Raw genomic sequence first — 20,277 nt, 5'->3', positions numbered from 1 at the left:
GACAAAGAAGGAGTCTCTGTTAGGAGGCTGGTTGCATTCAGACAAGGGCAGTTGTAGGATATTGGAAAGGAGAGCACTTCAGCTTCCAGAGGTCTGGAAAGCATGCAGTTATGGATAATAAATCACTGGGCTTGGGGACTGTTGTGGTTTGAATTGTGTCCCCCAAAAAGATATGTCCAGTCCTAGGTCCTGGTACTAAGGCAGGAGATAGATGGGCCCCAGGCTGAACTGTTTCTCTCCTGTGGACAGAAACTCCATAATAGCAGAAACTCCATAAAAGCAGGATGATGGAGGAGGCTGGGCCCTGCCCAGATGGAAGATAAGAGACCACATATTCCTCATTCTTGAAATCAAGGAGACCTCCCCAACTGCACATGCACAGAAAGGCTCCATGGAGGTCAAAAAGGGAAGGGGTGCCACCCCATAGTAAGTGATGACAGCTACCCATAGGCCTCTTCACTAGAATCCATCTTGGCTAAGAGATGCACACGCACACAGGGGAGGACCCTGAGATCAACCAAATACGGACTCAGAACCAGACAAAGCAAGATGACTGGTCAAAGGAAACCCAGAAGAAATGCCACACAAAAGTGATTTAAACTGCCACGAGTGAGCAACTCTCTCTCTCTACGCCCGCCCATGTGTCTATCCACACGTACTGTACTCTTTTTCCTCCTCATAAACACTTTACTTGCTTCGCTACTTTCCGTCTCTGTGTGGAAATTCATTTCTTCATAGCTGACAGGCCAGGGCCTTGTCGCTGGCCACTGGTCCCTGGTGGTCTGGTGGCTAGGATTCAGCGCCCTCACTGCCGCTGCCCGACCTCAATCTCTGGCCGGGAATCAAAATCCTGCTTCAAGTTGCTGCAGGCCGAGGCCACAGGAGATCAGGACCTGTGGATGTGACCTTATTTGGAAATAGGATCTTTGCAGATGTAATTAAGGTATCTTACTGGAGTAGGATGGGCCCTTAGTCCAATATGACTGGTATCCTTTATAAGAAGGGGAAGGGAGGGCTTCCCTGGTGGCGCAGTGGTTGAGAGTCCGCCTGCCGATGCAGGGGACATGGGTTCGTGCCCCGGTCCAGGAGGATCCCACATGCCGCCGAGCAGCTGGGCCCGTGAGCCATGGCTGCTGAGCCTGCGCGTCCGGAGCCTGTGCTCCGCAACGGGAGAGGCCACAACAGTGAGAGGCCCGCGTACCGCAAAAAAAAGAAGGGGAAGGGAAACACACACAGAGGGAAGATGGTGTGAAGACACCCGGGGAGACAGAGGCAGAGACTGGAGGGATGCATCTACAATCCAAGGGATGCCAAGGATCGCTTGCAGCCCCCAGAAGAGGCAAGAAAACATGTTCCCTGAGAGCCTGAGGAGAGAGCACAGCCCTGCCAGCACCTTGATTTGGGATTTCTAGCCTCCCAGAACTGTGAGAGAATACAGTTCTGTTCTTTAAGTCACCCAGTTTGTGGTTCTTTGTTACAGGGGCCCTAGGGAACGAATACAAGGTTGCAGTGTGTGACAGAAATTCCCTGTGCAGGGTTTCCAGGAGGACAGCCACAGCCTGTCCCCATGGAGCTGGAGGGGGCTTCCTGAGGTGGGAGGTCGTGGGCTTTACCCTCTCTGCTCTGTGGGGAGCCCACTCCCGTTACACCCCCAGTGCCACAGACAAGCTGGCAGCAGGCGAGCAGCAGCAGGAGTGTGCCCGGGCCACAGTGCCCTTCCCTGCAACTTCCACCCCAGCACCTGGCCCTGGGATGCACACCCGCTGCCCATGAACAGGGCAAGCAGGAGAAAGTTTTCTCCGAATCTCGACTTTGCCAGGTCTCAAGTCTCCTCAGACCTGAGAGGCCCATGTGGGAGCCTGACGGTGTCCTGAGGACTGGGAGGGGATGGGGTCAGGGCTTGGGCTGCCGGGGAAAGCCCACCTGTGTCATCCTTCCCGGCCCAGGATAGGACAGCAGTTAGTCACACAATGACTCATGAGTCACCTGGCTAGGTGAGAGCTGTAGGGGTCACTGGGTCCAGCACACTCCTCTGAGTAGAAATCTGGGCAGAAAGGCAGCCAGGGTTCGGCTGAGTCAGGGCACTCCCAGCACGAAGCAAACATGTCATCTCTCCACTCCCTTTTTTTTTTAAAAATAATTTGAAAAATACATATTTATTTGGTTGCCCTGGGTCTTAGTTACGGCTCGCTGGCTTCTTAGTTGTGGCGTGCGAACTCTTAGTTGTGGCATGCGTGTGGGATCTAGTTCCTGGATGAGGGATCGAACCCGGGCCCCCTGCATTGGGAGCGCAGAGTCTTACCCACTGCGCCACCAGGGAAGTCCTGCCACCTCCTTCATTGTTATTGGTGGCACCGTCATACTTATCCCTTAGCCTGGAGCCCTTGACTCTCCCCCATCCTTTTGCCCAGTCCATCATCTGGGCTGGCACCTGTTCCTTCTCAGCGACTCAGGCTCCCCCTTTCTCTCCATTCCCTGCTCAAGACCCGAGGAGCACATCCAGACTTCGGCGCCACCATCCATCCCCTCATCCCCAGCCCTCCTATCAGAGGTCCTCCCCACTGCCTCCCACACCTTGCACCTGCCCGCCCTCCTTTCTTCCCTTTGTCGATCTAAACCTTACCTATTCCTAAGGTTCCACCCAAGTCCTGCTCCCCTAGAAAGCTCTGTCTGACCATGTCTGTCCACACTGGGATTTTCCTTCTCAAACCCAACACTGCACGTGTAACCCCAGACCTTTTTATTTTTTTAAAAAAATTTCCAGTCTGGATGATTTGTATTTATTAAAGTGAATATAGCAAGATTTAAGTGTACAAAATCAATGCAAAAAAATGTGTTTTTTTTTCCTATTAGTATAAACAATCAGAAAATGAACCGGACCTTTTAGCACGCTATCTTGCCTCGCTTCCTGAAGGTTAGTGCCAGCTTCCTAACTAGTTTGTAAGCACCCTGAGGGCAGGGGTGGTGACTTACTCTTGCTGTTCTCTCTTTCTCAGACTTTGAGGCCACGTTGGGCACATAGGGGCTTCTCAGGAAGTACATGTTTATGGCTTGACCGATCCAATAATTTATTCCGCCCCTGCCATTCAGAGGGGCTTTGATCACAACCGGGGGAGCAGTTCTGGGCTCCCCACTTATGGCAGGGTCTGGAGGCACTAATGTAGCTCTTGGCCTGTCTGCATTTTCTTATCTAGTAAACCGAGGCATCCAGTGATAGCCCTGACTCCCTTGTGCCTCGAAATTACCGGCACATTTTCCTTGGTTGGCAAGTACAATGAGTGTAATTTTGTTATTAACATCCAGATCTGCTGGAGCTGAATGTAGGGAAAGCCTTGGATGACCCCTTAGAGCCCAGATCCATCTGGAAGGTCTGCCATGCTCACGGTCATGGGGACTGACTGTAGGGGTGACGGTGGAGTGGTGGTGATGCGCTTTGTGCCACCAAAGCCTCTAAGAAAGACGTAAGGGCCCAGATGAGGGCGTGGGACAGGAGCTTTCAAACTGGGAATGCAGGTTGCACAGGCAGGTTCATTCCTGTCCCTTCACTAAAATCTCTCCTGCTGTCAGGGGACCTGGCTTGCTGTGATGATGAGAGGGGGTGGGACTGGGTTGGGGGGTTGTTTCACATGGAGACGTTTTTCTTCCTACCTTAAAACCTTTGTACAAAGGTCCCTTTGGGGGCTGGGTTTGGATGTGACATAACTTGCTCCGATGATACTGTTTGCCTTTGGAGGTCAGTATGATCTCCCATGTTTCTCTGATTTAGACTTGCTTTTTTAAATAAACCCCTAAAACACTAAAGCCTCCAGCTTCTGAAAGATAGCTTCTGGAACTGTGATCACACTCCCTGCCAGGTCTGCACTGGCACAGCAAATGTCACCCACTCGTTGAGCTCTGTTAATGACTTGGGGGCTGAGGGAGAGGGAGAGAAGAGTCATGACTCCTCTGAGCACAGGAGCAGACTGAGTCCCAGGGAGAGGGAGTGACTGACCCCAGTTCACCCGGAAGCAGTGGGGGACATGGGGGACAAGAGAGCAGGACTCTCATCTCCCTGGTCAAGGCCTTTCTGTTCCCTAAGGCTTCTACTCACTTTGGCCTCCCTGGGTCCTACATAGGGCAGGGGAGCCCAAGGTGGCCCATGGCTTGACTTCCTGGCCAGGGCTCAGTGGGGGCTGCAGGAGGGAGCCTGGCCTGGTGACAGGATGCATCCAGCCTGGTCTAGAAAGGGAGCTGTGGGCTCTGGGCGGCCATGTCCTTTGGTTGGAGACTCCTTGCCCTGTGGGAAGGGTGGGTGCTGAGGAGGGCAGAAGAGGCCCTCTAGAGCAGGAGCCCCAGTCACCAGGCCTAAGGGAGGTGCTGCTTCTGTCTGATAAGGAGGACATTCCTTTGGGCAAATTTGAAATTAGGACCACCTCAGGTCATCGGATACACAGCTATCTTTCCAAGGTTTTGCATCCTGACCTCTGCACCAGTGGTCAACCACTGGTGGGTGACCTGGTTGACCCAGGCCCGGGGCTTTCTTCCACCAGGCTGGACCCCCCCTTCCCCATTCCCCCAATCTCCACTTGGCTCCTCCTCTCCTCCCTCCTGAATTCTGTGACTCTGGAGTTGCCTGTGCTCTGGAGGGCTCTTCGATCTGGCTTTAATTGGTCTGACATTTTGCTCAACAAACAAATCAAAACTCAGATCAAACAAAGAGCCCTTATGGGTTTAATTGGCCAAGTGCTTTGCCTTGGCCCCATCACTGGAGATTTCACAGAGTGGAGAGGAGTCTGGGGGATGCAATAGGACCTATCTAATCAGGTAACCTGCAGCACAAGGGGGCTGCTGAGTCCTGTACAGTAGTGGCATCAAAACACAGCCAGCAAGATAGCCTCATCCACCAGAGGGCAGACAGCAGAAGCAAGGAGAACTACATTTCTACAGCCTGTGGAAGGAAAACCACATTCACAGAAACATAGACAAAATGAAAAGGCAGAGGACTTTGTACCAGATGAAGGAACAAGGTAAAACCACAGAAAAACAACTAAATGAAGTGGAGATAGGCAACCTTCCAGAAAAAGAATCCAGAATAATGATAGTGAAGATGATCCAGGACCTTGGAAAAAGAATGGAGGCAAACATTGAGAAGATGCAAGAAACATTTAACAAAGACCTAGAAGAATTAAAGAACAAACACCTAGAAGAATTAAAGAACAAACAAACAGAGATGAACAATACAATAACTGAAATGAAAATACACTAGAAGGAATCAATAGCAGAATAACAGAGGCAGAAGAACGGATAAGTGACCTGGAAGACAGAATGGTGGAATTCACTGCCGTGGGACAGAATAAAGAAAAAAGAATGAAAAGAAATGAAGACAGCCTAAGAGACCTCTGGGACAACATTAAACACAACAACATTCGCATTAAAGGGGTCCCAGAAGGAGAAGAGAGAGAGAAAGGACCCGAGAAAATATTTCAAGAGATTATAGTCGAAAACTTCCCTAACATGGGAAAGAAAATAGCCACCCAAGTCCAGGAAGCACAGAGAGTCCCAGGCAGGATAAATCCAAGGAGAAACAAGACACATATTAATCAAACAGACAAAAATTAAAGACATAGAAAAATTATTGAAGGCAACAAGGGAAAAACGACAAATAACATACAAGGGAACTCCCATAAGGTTAACAGCTGATTTCTCAGCAGAAACTCTACAAGCCAGAAGGGAGTGACACGATATATTTAAAGTGATGAAAGGGAAGAACCTACAACCAAGATTACTCTACCCGGCAAGGATCTCATTCAGATTTGATGCAGAAATCAAAAGCGTTACAGACAAGCAAAAGCTAAGAGAATTCAGCACCACCAAACCAGCTCTACAACAAATGCTAAAGGAACTTCTCTAAGTGGGAAACACAAAGAAGAAAAGGATCTACAAAAAAAAAAAAAAAAACCCATAACAATTAAGAAAATGGTAATAGGAACATACATATTGATAATTACCTTAAACGTGAATGGATTAAATGCTCCAACCAAAAGACACAGGCTTGCTGAATGGATACAAAAACAAGACCCATATATATGCTGTCTACAAGAGACCCACTTCAGACCTAGGGACACATACGGACTGAAAATGAGGGGATGGAAAAAGATATTCCATGCAAATGGAAATCAAAAGAAAGCTGGAATAGCTATACTCATATCAGATAAAATAGACTTTAAAATAAAGAATGTTACAAGAGACGAGGAAGGACACTACATCATGATCAAGGGATCAATCCAAGAAGAAGATATAACAATTATAAATATGTATGCACCCAACATGGAGCACTTCAATACATAAGGCAACTGCTAACAGCTATAAAAGAGGAAATCAACAGTAACACAAAAATAGTGGGGGACTTTAACACCTCACTTACACCAATGGACAGATCATCCAGACAGAAAATTAATAAGGAAACACAAGCTTTAAATGACACAGTACACCAGATAGATTTAATGGATATTTACAGGATATTCTATCCAAAAAGAGCAGATTACACTTTCTTCTCAAGTACACACGGAACATTCTCCAGGATAGATCATATCTTGGGTCACAAATCAAGTCTCGGTAAATTTAAGAAAAATGAAATCATATCAAGCATCTTTTCCGACCACAACACTATGAGATTAGAAATGAATTACAGGGAAAAAAACGTAAAAAACACAAACACATGGAAGCTAAACAATACGTTACTAAATAACCAAGCGATCACTGAGGAAATAAAAAAATACCTAGAGACAAATGACAACGAAAACACGATGATCCAAAACCTATGGGATGCAGCAAAAAGCAGTTCTAAGAGGGAAGTTTATAGCAATACAAGTCTACCACAAGAAACAAGAAAAATCTCAAATAAACCTTTTGGTGTAAGGTTAGATTACACCTAAAGGAACTAGGGAAAGAAGAACAAACAAAACCCAAAGTTAGTAGAAGGAAAGAAATCATAAAGATCAGAGCAGAAATAAATGAAATAGAAACAAAGAAAACAATAGCAAAGATCAAGAAAACTAAAAGCTGGTTCTTTGAGAAGATAAACAAAATTGATAAACCATTAGCCAGACTCATCAAGAAAAAGAGGGAGAGGATTCAAATCAATAAAATTAGAAATGAAGATGGAGAAGTTACAACAGACACTGCAGAAATACAAAGCATCCTAACAGACTACTACAAACAACTCTATGCCAATAAAATGGACAACCGGGAAGAAATGGACAAATTCTTAGAAAGGTATAACCTTCCAAGACTGAACCAGGAAGAAATAGAAAATATGAACAGGCCAATCACAAACAATGAAATTGAAACTGTGATTAAAAATCTTCCAACAAACAAAAGTCCAGGACCAGATGGCTTCTCAGGTGAATTCTATCAAACATTTAGAGAAGAGCTAACACCCATCCATCTCAAACTCTTCCAAAAAATTGCAGAGGAAGGAACACTCCCAAACTCATTCTATGAGGCCACCATCACCCTGATACTAAAACCAGACAAAGATACTACAAAAAAAGAAAATTACAGATTGTTATCACTGATGAATATAGATGCAAAAATCCTCAACAAAATACTAGCAAACAGAATCCAACAACACATTAAAAGGATCATACACCATGGTCAAGTGGGATTTATCCCAGGGATGCAAGGATTCTTCAATATATGCAAATCAATCAATGTGATACACCATATTAACAAATGGAAGAAGAAAAACCATATGATCGTCTCAATAGATGCAGAAAAAGCTTTTGACAAAATTCAACACCCATTTATGATAAAAAAACTCTCCAGAAAGTGGGCATAGAGGGAACCTACCTCAACATAATAAAGGCCATATATGACAAACCCACAGCAAACATCATTCTCAACGGTGAAAAACTGAAAGCATTTCCTCTGAGATGAAGAACAAGACAAGGATGTCCACTCTCACCACTATTATTCAACATAGTTTTGGAAGTCCTAGCCACGGCAATCAGAGAAGAAAAAGAAATAAAAGGAATACAAATTGGAAAAGAAGAAGTAAAACTGTCAGTGTTTGCAGATGACATGATACTATATATAGAGAATCCTAATGATGCCACCAGAAAACTACTAGAGTTAATCAACGAATCTGGTAAAGTTGCAGGATACAAAATTAATGCACAGAAATCTCTTGCATTTCTATACACTAACAATGAAAGATCAGAAAGAGAAATTAAGGAAACAATCCCATTCACCATGGCAACAAAATGAATAAAATACCTAGGAATAAACCTACCTAAGGAGGTAAAAGACCTGTACTCAGAAAACTATAAGATGCTGATGAAAGAAATCAAAGATGACAAAAACAGATGGAGAGGTATACCATGTTCTTAGATTAGAAGAGTCAATATTGTGAAAATGACTCTACTACCCAAAGCAATCTACAGATTCAGTGCAATCCCTATCAAATTACCAGTGACATTTTTCACAGAACTAGAACAAAAAATCTTAAAATTTGTATGGAGACTCAAAAGACCCCGAATACCCAATGCAGTCTTGAGGGAAAAAAAAACAGAGCTGGAAGAATCAGACTCCCTGACTTCAGACTATACTACAAAGCTACAGTAATCAAGAGAATATTGTACTGGCACAAAAACAGAAATATAGATCAATGGAACAGGATAGAAAGCCCAGCGATAAACCCACGCACCTATGGTCAGCTAATCTATGACAAAGGAGGCAAGGATATACAATGGAGAAAAGACAGTCTCTTCAATAAGTGGTGCTGGGAAAACTGGACAGCTACATGTAAAAGAATGAAATTACAACACTCCCTAACACCATACACAAAAATAAACTCAAAATGGATTCGAGACCTAAATGTAAGACTGGACACTATAAAACCCTTAGAGGAAAACATAGGAGGAACACTCTTTGACATAAATCACAGCAAGACCTTTTTTGACCCACCTCCTAGAGTAATGGAAATAAAAACAAAAAATAAACAAATGGGACCTAATGAAACTTAAAAGCCTTTGCAAAGCAAAGGAAACTACAACCAAGATGAAAAGACAACCCTCAGAATGGGAGAAAGTAGTTGCAAGCTAATCAATGGACAAAGGATTAATCTCCAAAATATATAAACAGCTCATGCAGCTCAATATTAAAAAAACAAACAAACCAATCCAAAAATGGCCAGAGGACCTAAATCGACATTTTTCCAAAGAAGACATACAGATGGCCAAGAAGCACATGAAAAGCTGCTCAACATCACTAATTATTAGAGAAATGCAAATCAAAACTACAATGAGGTATCGCCTCACACCAGTTAGAATGGGCATCATCAGAAAATCTACAAACAACAAATGCTGGAGAGGGCATGGAGAAAAGGGAGCCCTCTTGCACTGTTGGTGGGAATGTAAATTGTTACAGCCACTATGGAGAACAGTATGGAGGTTCCTTAAAAAACTAAAAATAGAACTACCATATGACCCAGCAATCCCACTATTGGGCATATACCCAGAGAAAGCCATAATTCCAAGAGACACATGCACCCCAATGTTCACTGCAGCACTATTTACAATAGCCAGGTCATGGAAGCAACCTAAATGCCCATTGACAGACGAATGGTTAAGGAAGATGTGGTACATATGTACAATGGAATATTACTCAGGCATAAAAAGGAATGAAATTGGGTCATTTGTAGAGACGTGGATGGATCTAGAGACTGTCATACAGAGTGAAGTCAGTCAGAAAGAGAAAAACAAATATCGTATATTAACGCATATATGTGGAACCTAGAAAAATGGTAGAGATGAACTGGTTTGTAGGGCGGAAATCGAGACACAGATGTAGAGAACAAGCATATGGACACCAAGGGGGTAAGTGGCGGGGTTTGGGGTGGGTGGTGGTGGGATGAACTGGGAGATTGGGATTGACATGTATACACTGATATGTATAAAATAGATAACTAATAAGAACCTGCTGTACAAAAATAAAATAAAATAAAATTCAAATATTCAAAAAAAAAAAAGAAAAAAAACCCTCAAGAAACACAAAAAACAAAAAATAACACAGCCAGCCCCTTGCAACCTGGACTAAGCAGGCTTTCTTTGTACCTGCCTCTCGGTGAAGCATTCTCTTTGAAGATGCTGTATTTTCTCCCCCACGTGTCAATTGGAGGACGGATTGCCTCTTTCTCCTTTTGGTCATTATCTCTCTTTTATTTAAATTTTACTTTGTAACAGGGAGATAAAAGGTAGCTCTGTGGATGTAGTATTTTCTTCTGTTAATTACATTTATTTTTCAACCGAGTTCTGGGAGGCGATCTGGTGTCCTGATAGGACCATGCACACAGCTAGAATCATAGATTGTCTGAGCTTGGCAGGGACCTTTGGTTCAGCTATGACTAGATTCTAGTCCAGGCCTCTTATTGTACAGATGGGGAAACTGAGGCCCAGAGAAGGGAAGGAATGGCTCGCAGATACGGAGCCAGTGAGTTGGAGTCGGGACCTGCAACCACTCTTCTCTCTCTTGCTCTGCGCTCTCTCTACCAAACTGTGAGTCCACAGAGGCAAGCTCCTGTCTCAGCTGGGACGGTATCACCCAATGACCTTGATCCAGCACCTTCCCTTCCCTGGGAAGGAGCTATTGTCCACCAACCTCACAGGCAAGGTACGGGCTTTGCAAATTGTCCAGTGCTGAGCGTTGTGCTATGACAGTGGTTAGGCTGGGCTGTGTGCTCAGGCACTCAAGGGCTCAGCACCACCCGCGCTCTCGGGGTCAGGGAGGAGTGGGGACCAATCGGGACTGGATGGTTGCTAACACGGGTGTCCAGGGGCTAGGAAAGACGTTTGCTCCCTTTAACAAACTCTTAGAAATCTGGGGCCTCGAGGAAAGCAATTCTCCAAGAACAACCTCTGGAATCCCAACCGCCATCAGACCCCTGAGCTTCCGGAACTCTGGTTTGCTGCCTGATATTGAGAGTCAACACTGCATAAAAAGAAAACATTTCGCTTCCAAAACCCATAAGCACCTCACAGGTATTCTCCCTGTCCATCCTCCCTTCATTCTCCACCAGACACCCTAAGTTCCCCCTTCATCTGATGACACCCATGGCCTTGCCTGCCTCCATGCTCTTGCTATATATTTTGTCCTCATCCTGGAATGGAATGACCTTTGCTTCTATTGGTTCTTGTCAGAATCCTTCTCATCCTTCAAGTCCTACTTAGTGACTGTTGCTTTTGTGGAGCTTTTCTTGGCTTTCCCTTGTTGGCTCTGCAAATTAAAACTGATTACTCCATCCCTGATTCTCTCTGTGTCACATTGTTTGTGGCTTTTTAAGGCACTTATCGCTTTGTGTGTTATAGTTATTTTGGGTATATGTCTATCTCCTCTTCAAGATCCTAAATTTCCTGAGAATAGCAACTCCATTTTATCCAGCACTAGATTTTCAGCACCTAAAACTAATGATTGCTAATGATTATTGAATGTGTATTTGGTGCCAGGTACTGTGTTAATTGCTGTAAGTGCGGGTCTCACTTGAATCTTACCAGTGAGTAAATAGCATTATATTTCCAAACTTACAGAGGAGGAAATTGGGGCTTACAGAGATTGCTGTCCAAGATCCCACAGCTATCAAGTGGCAGAGCTGGGATTTGAACCCAGGTCTCTCTGGTTCTAAAGTCTGTGCTCTAATCCACAGAGTTTTATGGACTATGTAGTGAGTGCCCAGTGAGCATCTGTTGAGTTATCACTGGAAACTGTCAGGGTCAATGGTTCCCAACAGAGGGCAACCACAAATGTCCAATTTGACACTTGAATGCTTTTTATGATGTATATCCCTTTGATACATTTACTCTCATACTTCTACTTGGCTAAAGCGGGGATTAAGGTCAGTTTGCCTTCTGAGAGGTCACACAAGTGTGAGGTCTGACAAGGTGGAACCGTATAGGGTCAACGTTTTCCTGAGTGTGTTAGGGGCATCAAGGAAAGCCGTGCAGTTGGCTTTGTAAATGGCAGGTCTTTCTGTAGCTGGCCTTGCGGGTGGCGGTGGGGGGGGGGGAGTGCTGGTGGTGTGGGCTGTCTGAGATGGACTGAGGGATGACCAGGAAGGGCTTAGCCCTGGCAAGCCCATCTGTGACCCACGGGCCCAGGTCCTGTGGGTCCTTCCCTATCTACCTGCGCCTACCTGGAGGAGGTGGGAGAGGTAGAGGGAGAATGAAGGAGCAAAAGGTCAGAGCAGGCAGGGGGAAGGATGTCCTAGAGGAGGAGCCGAGGGTCGGTTACCTGAAGCAGTGTGCCCCCCCCCATCACCAAAGTGTCCCATTGTCACAGGAGCCCCTTCTGGCAACCAGATGCTGGGTGGAATGATTCAGGCTGGTACTGAAAAACAGTCAGACTCTCCAACCCCAGGCAGAGGCCCCAGCCGTGCTCAGCGCTCCACACCGACTGCCCTCAGGCCTCAAATTCCTCCTCCTCTCCTGCTGGCATTTGGGGCGGCACAGGGGCCTCTAGCAGGGCTGGCAGGTCACTGGGGAGAGCGGGGCTGGAATGGAAGGAGGCGTTTGTGACAGAGAAAGTTGTGCAAGGAAAGGGTCATCCGAGGGGGCACACGTGGGGGAGGGTTTGGAGACCCCGAGTGTGCAGAGCGTGTGGGAGGGGGCCCAGCTGGAAAGCAACCTGTGGGGGAGGGCCGTGTGAGGGGGGATGCTGCGTGAGCCGCTCGGAGAGACTGTGTCACAGGCAGCCGATGAGGGGGGCGCGGCGAGTGGGAGAACATGAGCCGGAGGTGTTTGTGAGACAAAGCAGAGGAAGGGAAGGCGTGCGCCTGCGCCTCACTATGGAAGGAAGCAGGGCAAAGTGACCAGGTGGCTGGAATGAGGACAAGGGGGAAGACGGAAGGAACAAGGTCCAGGTGCTGCCCACAAGTGAGGACAAGTAGTGCGGAGCTCCCATCATCCCTTGGGAAGAGGGGCCAGAGGTGGACGCTACTGCGAGCGTGGTGGCTGAGTGTGTGACTTGGTGCTGCACGTGTTCACGAGGCTGCCCGGGATTTACGAGATGTGTGCTCGTAGCTGCTGCCTGGGTCGTGAAGTGAGGATGGCACCGAAAAATGCAGGTCCAGAGGGGAGAAGCGAATTGCCCAGGATGCCCCAGGACATCAGGGACAGGCCGACGTGAACTGGGTCACCTTGCACACAGCCCACCTCCTGACCCCTGCGTCTCCCTTCACCCACATCCACCTCAGTGCCACAGAGAAGCCACAGGCCACAAAGACACCGCCACGCTTGCCCAGTAGAATCCTCTAACTTAGAGAAAAAGGGCAAAGACCAAAAGAAAAAATAAAAGCCTGAGAGCTTGGGCTCTTTTCTCCCGCTGACGGTGGGGAGATAAGGATCAAATACCAAGGACAGCGATAGTTGCACGAGGTGCCTACTATTCCTCTTGCCTCATGCAGGCAGAATTAGCAAAGTTCTCCCCGGCTGAGGGATGTAGATTGATTGCCTGGTTTTATTAAGGACAAAGTGCTTTTTGATAGTGTGAGGGAAGAGCTCCCCAGGGCTGGGATTCCGGTGCCTGGAGCTTCCCGAGCATCGATCGATTGCTGGGGCTTCCCCGTCTTGTGCTGAGTGAGTGAGGCTTTGGCAAGCGATAAAGAAGCTATGATTCTTAAAGGCGGGGACTCCAGGGAGACGCTGGGCAGACCGCACACTGGGCACTGCTCTCAGCTGCCTTTCCTACACGTACCTTGGAGTGTCTCCCATTAAAAACAAAACTGGTGGCTAAATCTCTGACGGCCTACTGGGTGCCAGTTACCATACTGGTTGCGTTATCCATGTCATCTGACTTACTCTTGATACAAAACATAACAGGTAAGGAGCTCTCTTGACCCTCCTTTTGTACATCAGGAAAATGAGATACAGAGGCCAAGGAAACCCATTAGAGGTCACTGTAATTACCACACGGCACCCATATTCACAGTTGGCTTGGGCAGATGCTAAAACTCAGGCTCTTACTGCTGTTCTCCGTGGCCCATGGTCTGTTTCATGACAAAGGGCCAGACACTGTCTTGACATGATTCCTGGGGGCTCACTATACAGACCCCTAAGAGCGTAAAGGGATAGGCTCGTCCAGTAGGAATGTCTGTGTGTGACTTAACAGAACTCAGGGATATTCTAGACTTCAACGTCATTGATTCCAGCTCTAGGTCTGGGGATTTAGAAGCCAGAGATATGGTACTGAACTAGAGTGAGTTTTATTGCTCTTTTGGCTTTTCCAAAGCTTCTTCCCCTTTCCATGATCTGTTCCTGTGTTATTTATGATGATTTGGGGAGCTGAGTGGGCTGGGAATGAACCCCTAGCACAGGTGAGGAAAGGAACCTAGAAACGTGAAATCACTTGCCCAAAGCCAGGAAGCTCATCAGACGGATGTGGAATTGGAACCCAGGATTTCTGCCCATAGGCCTATCTCCTACATCGCATACATGGTCTCCTTCTTGCTAAGCCACAAACAGGTTATACACTAGCAGGTGTACATTAAATAAAAGAAAGAACTTGTTTGATATGACTATTCAGATGGAATTGCCAACCTACAGAGCAAAATAAATGGGCTGTCGTATGATACTGTGGTACAGCAAATCATGAGCTTATCGTGACTGGAGTGGAGTGAGCTGGGGCCATTTAGAGTGAGGCCACTGTTTTAGATGAGAGTGCTTTTGAATCCCCCATCAGAGGTTCCCAAGCCCACCTTTGTCTAGGCATCCTTCCTGCCTTCCCTTCACAGAAGGAGCAATGGAAACCAAATGGGGAGGCAGGGTGAGTGCAGAGATGGGCCTTGGTCTATGATCAGGGGGTGTTTGGAGGGTTGCACGGGGGCAAGACTCACTCTTAACGGTGAGGAACATGGACTTGCTGATGTCGGTGCCCACGCCGTTGCTGGCCTGGCAGAGGTAGTAGCCGATGTCCTCTTCCAGGACGTGGCGGATCAGTAGCGAGCTGTTGGGCAGGATCTGGATGCGGCCGGTGAGGGGCACTGGGTGGTACTGCTGGGGGTTCCCGCTCCCTGAAAGGAGGCGGCAGTTAGGAGGTCTGGTGTCTAGGCTGGGGAGGGTTGGAGTGCCTCAAGGAATGGCCCTGATACTTTTCTCTTGCTGACCTAGGGCCATTTTGTAGCATCCCCAAAGTGCTGGGAACTCACATAGTTCTTGTTTCCTGGGAAACAGGAAAGACCCTCACAGAAGGCTGACCCTGCCTCAGATCTGAGGTATGGAGTTGGGGGGCCTCAGCTCAATGCCCACCTTGGCACTGAGCTTCCTTTGGGCTGAATTCCTTGGAGGGGAAGAAAGAGTTATCTTTGGGCCACTTGGCAATAGGCAAAGGGAAGATTGAGCCCTCAAATGGCAGTTGCCTGATTGTAGGCAGTCAGGCCTGGGAAAGAAGCCAGCCATCCTCCAAGGGGGGCTTTGGATACCTCCTCCCATTGCCCCAGAGTCAGCCATGGACACAGTAAGGATAAGAGGTTGGCGCAGGGCTTAGTCAGAAACTGAATGCATCCTTGGGATGAAGTTGGGTTCCAAGAAGGACCGAGATCCCAGAATAGGTTTGACTGGTGAGAAGCAGGGGTCAATGAGACTCTGGGACCCTAGGGTGGGGTGGGGAGAGTTGGGGAGTATACTGAGTTCTAGGGTTGGAGGGGGGAGGGGAGAGGTCAATCTATGGGGACAAGAGGAAATCTGGAATTAGCATGACAGCTATTCCTGGTCCATAGACCCTTTAGGGGTAGCTGAGGATGACTTCCAGTTCAGGTATAGCCTGGGGTCCCCTTAAAGTTCAGAACCCAGGGCTAGGAGGCATGTGTAGAGACCAGGCCCAAATCACATTAGCATCCTCCCCACCCCATCCCTGGCCATGCTCAGAGATCCTGGCTGGCCAGAGGCTTACCCTTGGCATGCTTCCACATGACCTTGGGTGGGGGGTAGCCGTCCACCGAGCAGTTGAGCACACCAGCCTTGCCATAGATACCATCCTGGTTGTTGGGCTGCACCACGAATCGAGGGGGCACTGCAGAAAGAGGGAAGGTGGGGGAGGAACAGATCATCTCGGTCTCTGATAGGTTTTCTGGGGGCTTTGGGCACCTTCCATTCAATGTTAGCCCGGCCTGGACCATTATAAAGTTGGGAGCAGGCACCTCTGAACATCTGAAACCCAAGATGTTGAGAGCTTTTGCCAGTCGCATTGGGTTGGGAGCTGGGAATTCTGAGTGCCAATTCTGACTTCACCAGTGACCAACTGAGCCAGGGTCTTCTCCTCTCATGGCCTCAGTGTCCTGGCCTGGAGGGGAAGAGGTTTGAACCTCTTGATCTTTAAGGCCCCTGACAGAGTCAACTTTCTCTGAGCCCATGATTTAAACTTGAAATCTAGAGAGTGTTTTTAGCAGCAGACAGGGCTGGACCCTTCCTCCTCCCAACCTCGCTGGCCCGTCTCACTCACCACGCACGATGAGCTGGCGTTCCCTGCTCACGGTGGCCGCTGTGTTGCTGGCGATGCATGTGTAGTTGCCGTTGTGCTTGAGGGAGACGCTGGAGATCTGCAGGGAGCTCATGAATTCCTTGCTCTCGATGGTCACGCCCGAGCCTGAGATGATCACCTGTCCATCTTTCCTCCAGGTGATGCGGATGGGCATGTCCCCCGAGGACACCACGCAGGGGATGTAGAGCAGCTGGCCAATGGAGGCAGGCGGGAATTCGAAGGGCTGGATGAGAGGGGGCACTGGGAAGGCAAGGGGGGTGCTGCTGTCAGGCCCCCACTCTCCCCAGCCTGGCCAGCAGCATGCCCATCCCTGCCTGGCCTTCGGGCTCCTCCCAACCCTGCGGTGGGCTGTGAATAGAGTTCCATGGGCACTGGTGCCTGTTTTCCCATATATGCAGAATCTCCTGGGGTGCCCTGTCATTGTCCCCTGGCTCCCGTCCCTCTGCCCACCCAGGCCTGGATCTGCTGTCTCTGTTCAGGGCCTGGGCCGGACTGAACTAATCATGACCCTCAGATTTGTACTGGAACTTGAATGGTGATGACGCATGTGCTTCTTGACTCCTGTCTGCTTGCTGACACACTGCCCAGCTTTTAACCTGACTTCCCTGCCATTCCTCGGTGCCCCTGTGCTCACTGTCTCATCCCAGAGCTGAGTCTCCCAGATGCCTGGGGGCCTGGGATGGATGGATAGAGATGATGTGCCTCAGATGCTGAGGCTGTCCTTCATGTGCACCCCACAGCTGCTCATCTAAAGCCAGGCTGCTGTAGCCTGGTCTCCTCCTGTAGAGGTCTCGTCACCCACCCCATTGTCTTCATGCATCAGGACAGGCGAGAGGAAGCTCCCATCACTGGTTGTTTTCAGCTCTTTTATACATACCTCCCACCAATAATGTGATATGGGCTTCATTGTCCCCACTATACAGATGAGAAAACTGAGGTTCAGAGCAGAGAATTCATTTGCCTTAGATCATCCAGCTCATAAGAGGGGACTGTGGGATTTGAAACCTGATCTGTCTGCTCTCCAAGTCCAAGCTCTTTCTTATGCTACCTGGTTGCCTTGTTGAGAAAGCCCCAAACATGCCCAGACCAGAGACCCCTTTGTCTCATAAACAAGCTCCCCATGGGTGGCAGGAAAGAGCAGAGAGGGAGCCCTATCGTCTGCGAGATAACCAGTTGGTTAGACTCACCCAGCTAAACGTCATCCACATAGCCTCCACCGCCCAGAGATTTGGCCCTCCCCCTCTCCTACTGCCCACATCTCAGCCCCTGGGGGGGCCTGTCTGGAGCCTGAGCCTCTGCAAGAGGGATCCTCCTTTCTCAGCTCTGGCTAGAGCAACAGCCATTATCTTTATGATAACTCAATTAGGCCACAGTGACTTCCCCAGCAAGTGGGGGGAGAAGAGAGAGAAGGAGACAATCAGCTTAAGGAGGATGAGCACCCAGTAGATGAGATATCCTTTCTGCAGTCACATAATTAAATTACAAGGCTGTCCACAGTCCTCTGGCCTTCTCCCAGGCACCAGCCCCACCCCTCCTTGGAAGCTTGCTACTCTTCCCACCCAGAGTGGACACAGCAGGGGGTGAACCCTGAGGGGGGAAAAGGATAGGTGACATCATATGCATGCCCAAGGCACCCCAAGGATTTTCAGGGCTCAGTAGGAAGCGGCCCCTGTGAAGTGACCAGGTGTGGACAGGGCAAAACCCTTGGCAGCCCTTTGGATCTCTGGGGAAGTTCCTGGTCAAGAGTTCTAGGTCCAGAGGAAGTGATATTTAGAAGGGCTATTGCCCCCATGCCCTATGGGATGAGAGCAGGGGCCTTAGCTGACCTTCTCAATGTCACCTCCCACCTTACCCTTCACTCTGGCCATGGGGGCTCCATCGGTTTTCCATAAACACCCACAGCTCCGAAATTCAGCCCAGGCCTGGGTGAACACAGCTGGGCCCTGGGTGGAAATAACCACCATGTGTGCTCCGCCATGGCATGGGCCCAAATCCAGGTCCTCAGTCCAGCCAGGTTTTCTGGGGCTCTGGTCATTGTCTGGATGTCCCCACCCCCAAACTCTGGCTGCAGCTACTCCCTGGGCTGGGGCCTTGCCTCCAGTATTCTGAGTGGTTTGTGGGGCCTTGGATATCTCTAGAGAGATTTCTCTGGAACCCTGATTCTAGTAATGGCCCAATGCTCATTGCTGAGATTTCCCAGAGATTCCTCGCTGGGCTCTGCTGACCCTCCCACTGCCCTTTTTGGGGTACTTTGGTCAGATTGAGTCCTCTGGCCTCCTTGGACTTTTTGATGGAATTGTTGCAGAGACCCGGATCTGCCAGCCAGTTTGTCTCCTTAGCTTTAGCAGAACCAATTCTGGTCCAGTCTTCCTTCCCACAAAGACCCAAATCTAGAGCCCAGCAGGCCCCATGGGAAACTCCTCTCCATCCTTTCAGACCCCGCTCCAGTACCACCTCCTCTGTGAAGCCTGCCCTCCTCCTGCACAGCCCTGCAACACCTGGTTCACACCTTGATCATGGCACTCATCACATGCCGGTGGGGTATCTGTTTGCATTACCACCTTCCCTGGGTGTCTGGGAGTTCCTGCAGGGCAGTAACTAGGACTTATTTACCTGGCAAATTGTAGGAGGCCAATAAATGCTTGTCAGGTGAGTAAATGAATAAATATATGTCTGGATATCATTTCCTGGGTTGACCTTAGAAGTTTCCCTATGAGGTGGGCAAGGGGTAGGAAGAGCACAGGATGGGGGTTCATCCAGAAAAAGAGGGAGCTCTACCCTCTTCCTCAAGATGCTTATTTATGCTACAGAATTTTGGAGCTGGGAGCTTCTCCCTTGGTTCTTCCTGAGGTTCAGGCCCTTGCTAGCACCAGAGCTGGCTCCTTTAAGAGCCCTAGGGACATGGGGAGAGTCGTGGCAGTCATGAGGGCCTGCAGAGGGGAATGCGTGGGTCAAGCAAGGAGCTGGGGGGCTCTGCCTAGAGAGGAGAGGGCCTTGCCCCAGGGGTGGATGGCCAAGAGCTCCATTTCTGTTGAGGAGAGAGCAAATGGAGACCGAAACTAGGCAGGGAGATTTAGCTCAGGCAAGGGAAAGATTGTCTCTCTCAGTACAAAGGGATTTAGATAATGGAATAAGTTACTAAGGCAGGTTAATTCATTCATTAACTAATTCATCTAATATTTATGGAATGCCTGCTCTGTGAAGGCATTATGCTCCGTGTGGGCTGGGGAAAGCAGAAGCATGCTTAAAATATGGATAGAACCTCCAGAAGCATAGCATTTCCTCGGGAAGTTAAGACATTTCCCTCAGTGGTTATTGGACAAGCACCACCTGAATACACAGATACTGAACTCAGAGACTGAGAAGAGGCGTCATCTGGTTGGGTGAGCGCAGCTGCATAGAGGAGGTGGCATTTGGACTGAGGCTTAAAGGATGCACGTGCTTTACAAAATATATGGAGTGAGAGTGTGGGAAAAGGCGGAGACAAGAGGCAGAGGCCAACCAGGGGCTGTCATTCCCTTCCGGTCTTCAGGAATAACACTGATGGCAATTCGAGCGGCCAGGGAAGGAAACAGCAGCCAACCTCCATCCTGGGGTGGGGGTTAGGCATTCACCCGGGCCAGCCAGAGCTCTCTAGTGCACTGCTGCCCTGCTGGAAGTAGATGGCCAGATCACCCCCAGGGGTCCAAGGAGTAAGGCTCTTTACTTCCCGCCCCACTCTGCTCTGCTGCAGATTGATGGGGCAGGTGTGGTTCTGTGGGGGGATAAGTG

At 48.6% G+C, this 20,277-nt stretch overlaps 1 protein-coding gene across 1 annotated transcript in view; it reads right to left on the bottom strand.

Moving 5' to 3' along the window:
- Positions 1–20,277, bottom strand: part of DSCAML1 (DS cell adhesion molecule like 1) — a gene marked incomplete at its 3' end in the record, with an annotated part of 343,503 nt that overhangs the window by 60,096 nt on the left and 263,130 nt on the right. Inside the window, exons 9-11 of the mRNA XM_081238516.1 lie at positions 16,468–16,746; positions 15,919–16,038; positions 14,864–15,040 (exon numbers count right to left, since the gene is read on the bottom strand). Of these exons, the coding sequence (XP_081094642.1) occupies positions 14,864–15,040; positions 15,919–16,038; positions 16,468–16,746 (576 nt within the window). The remainder of the gene's footprint in view (positions 1–14,863; positions 15,041–15,918; positions 16,039–16,467; positions 16,747–20,277) is intronic.

This window comes from Mesoplodon bidens (assembly GCF_964165515.1).
Source record: "Mesoplodon bidens genome assembly, chromosome: 7".
Taxonomy (NCBI): domain Eukaryota; kingdom Metazoa; phylum Chordata; class Mammalia; order Artiodactyla; family Ziphiidae; genus Mesoplodon; species Mesoplodon bidens.
The sequence above is the reverse complement of the archived record's forward strand: the minus strand, read 5'-3'. Positions and strand labels throughout refer to the sequence as shown.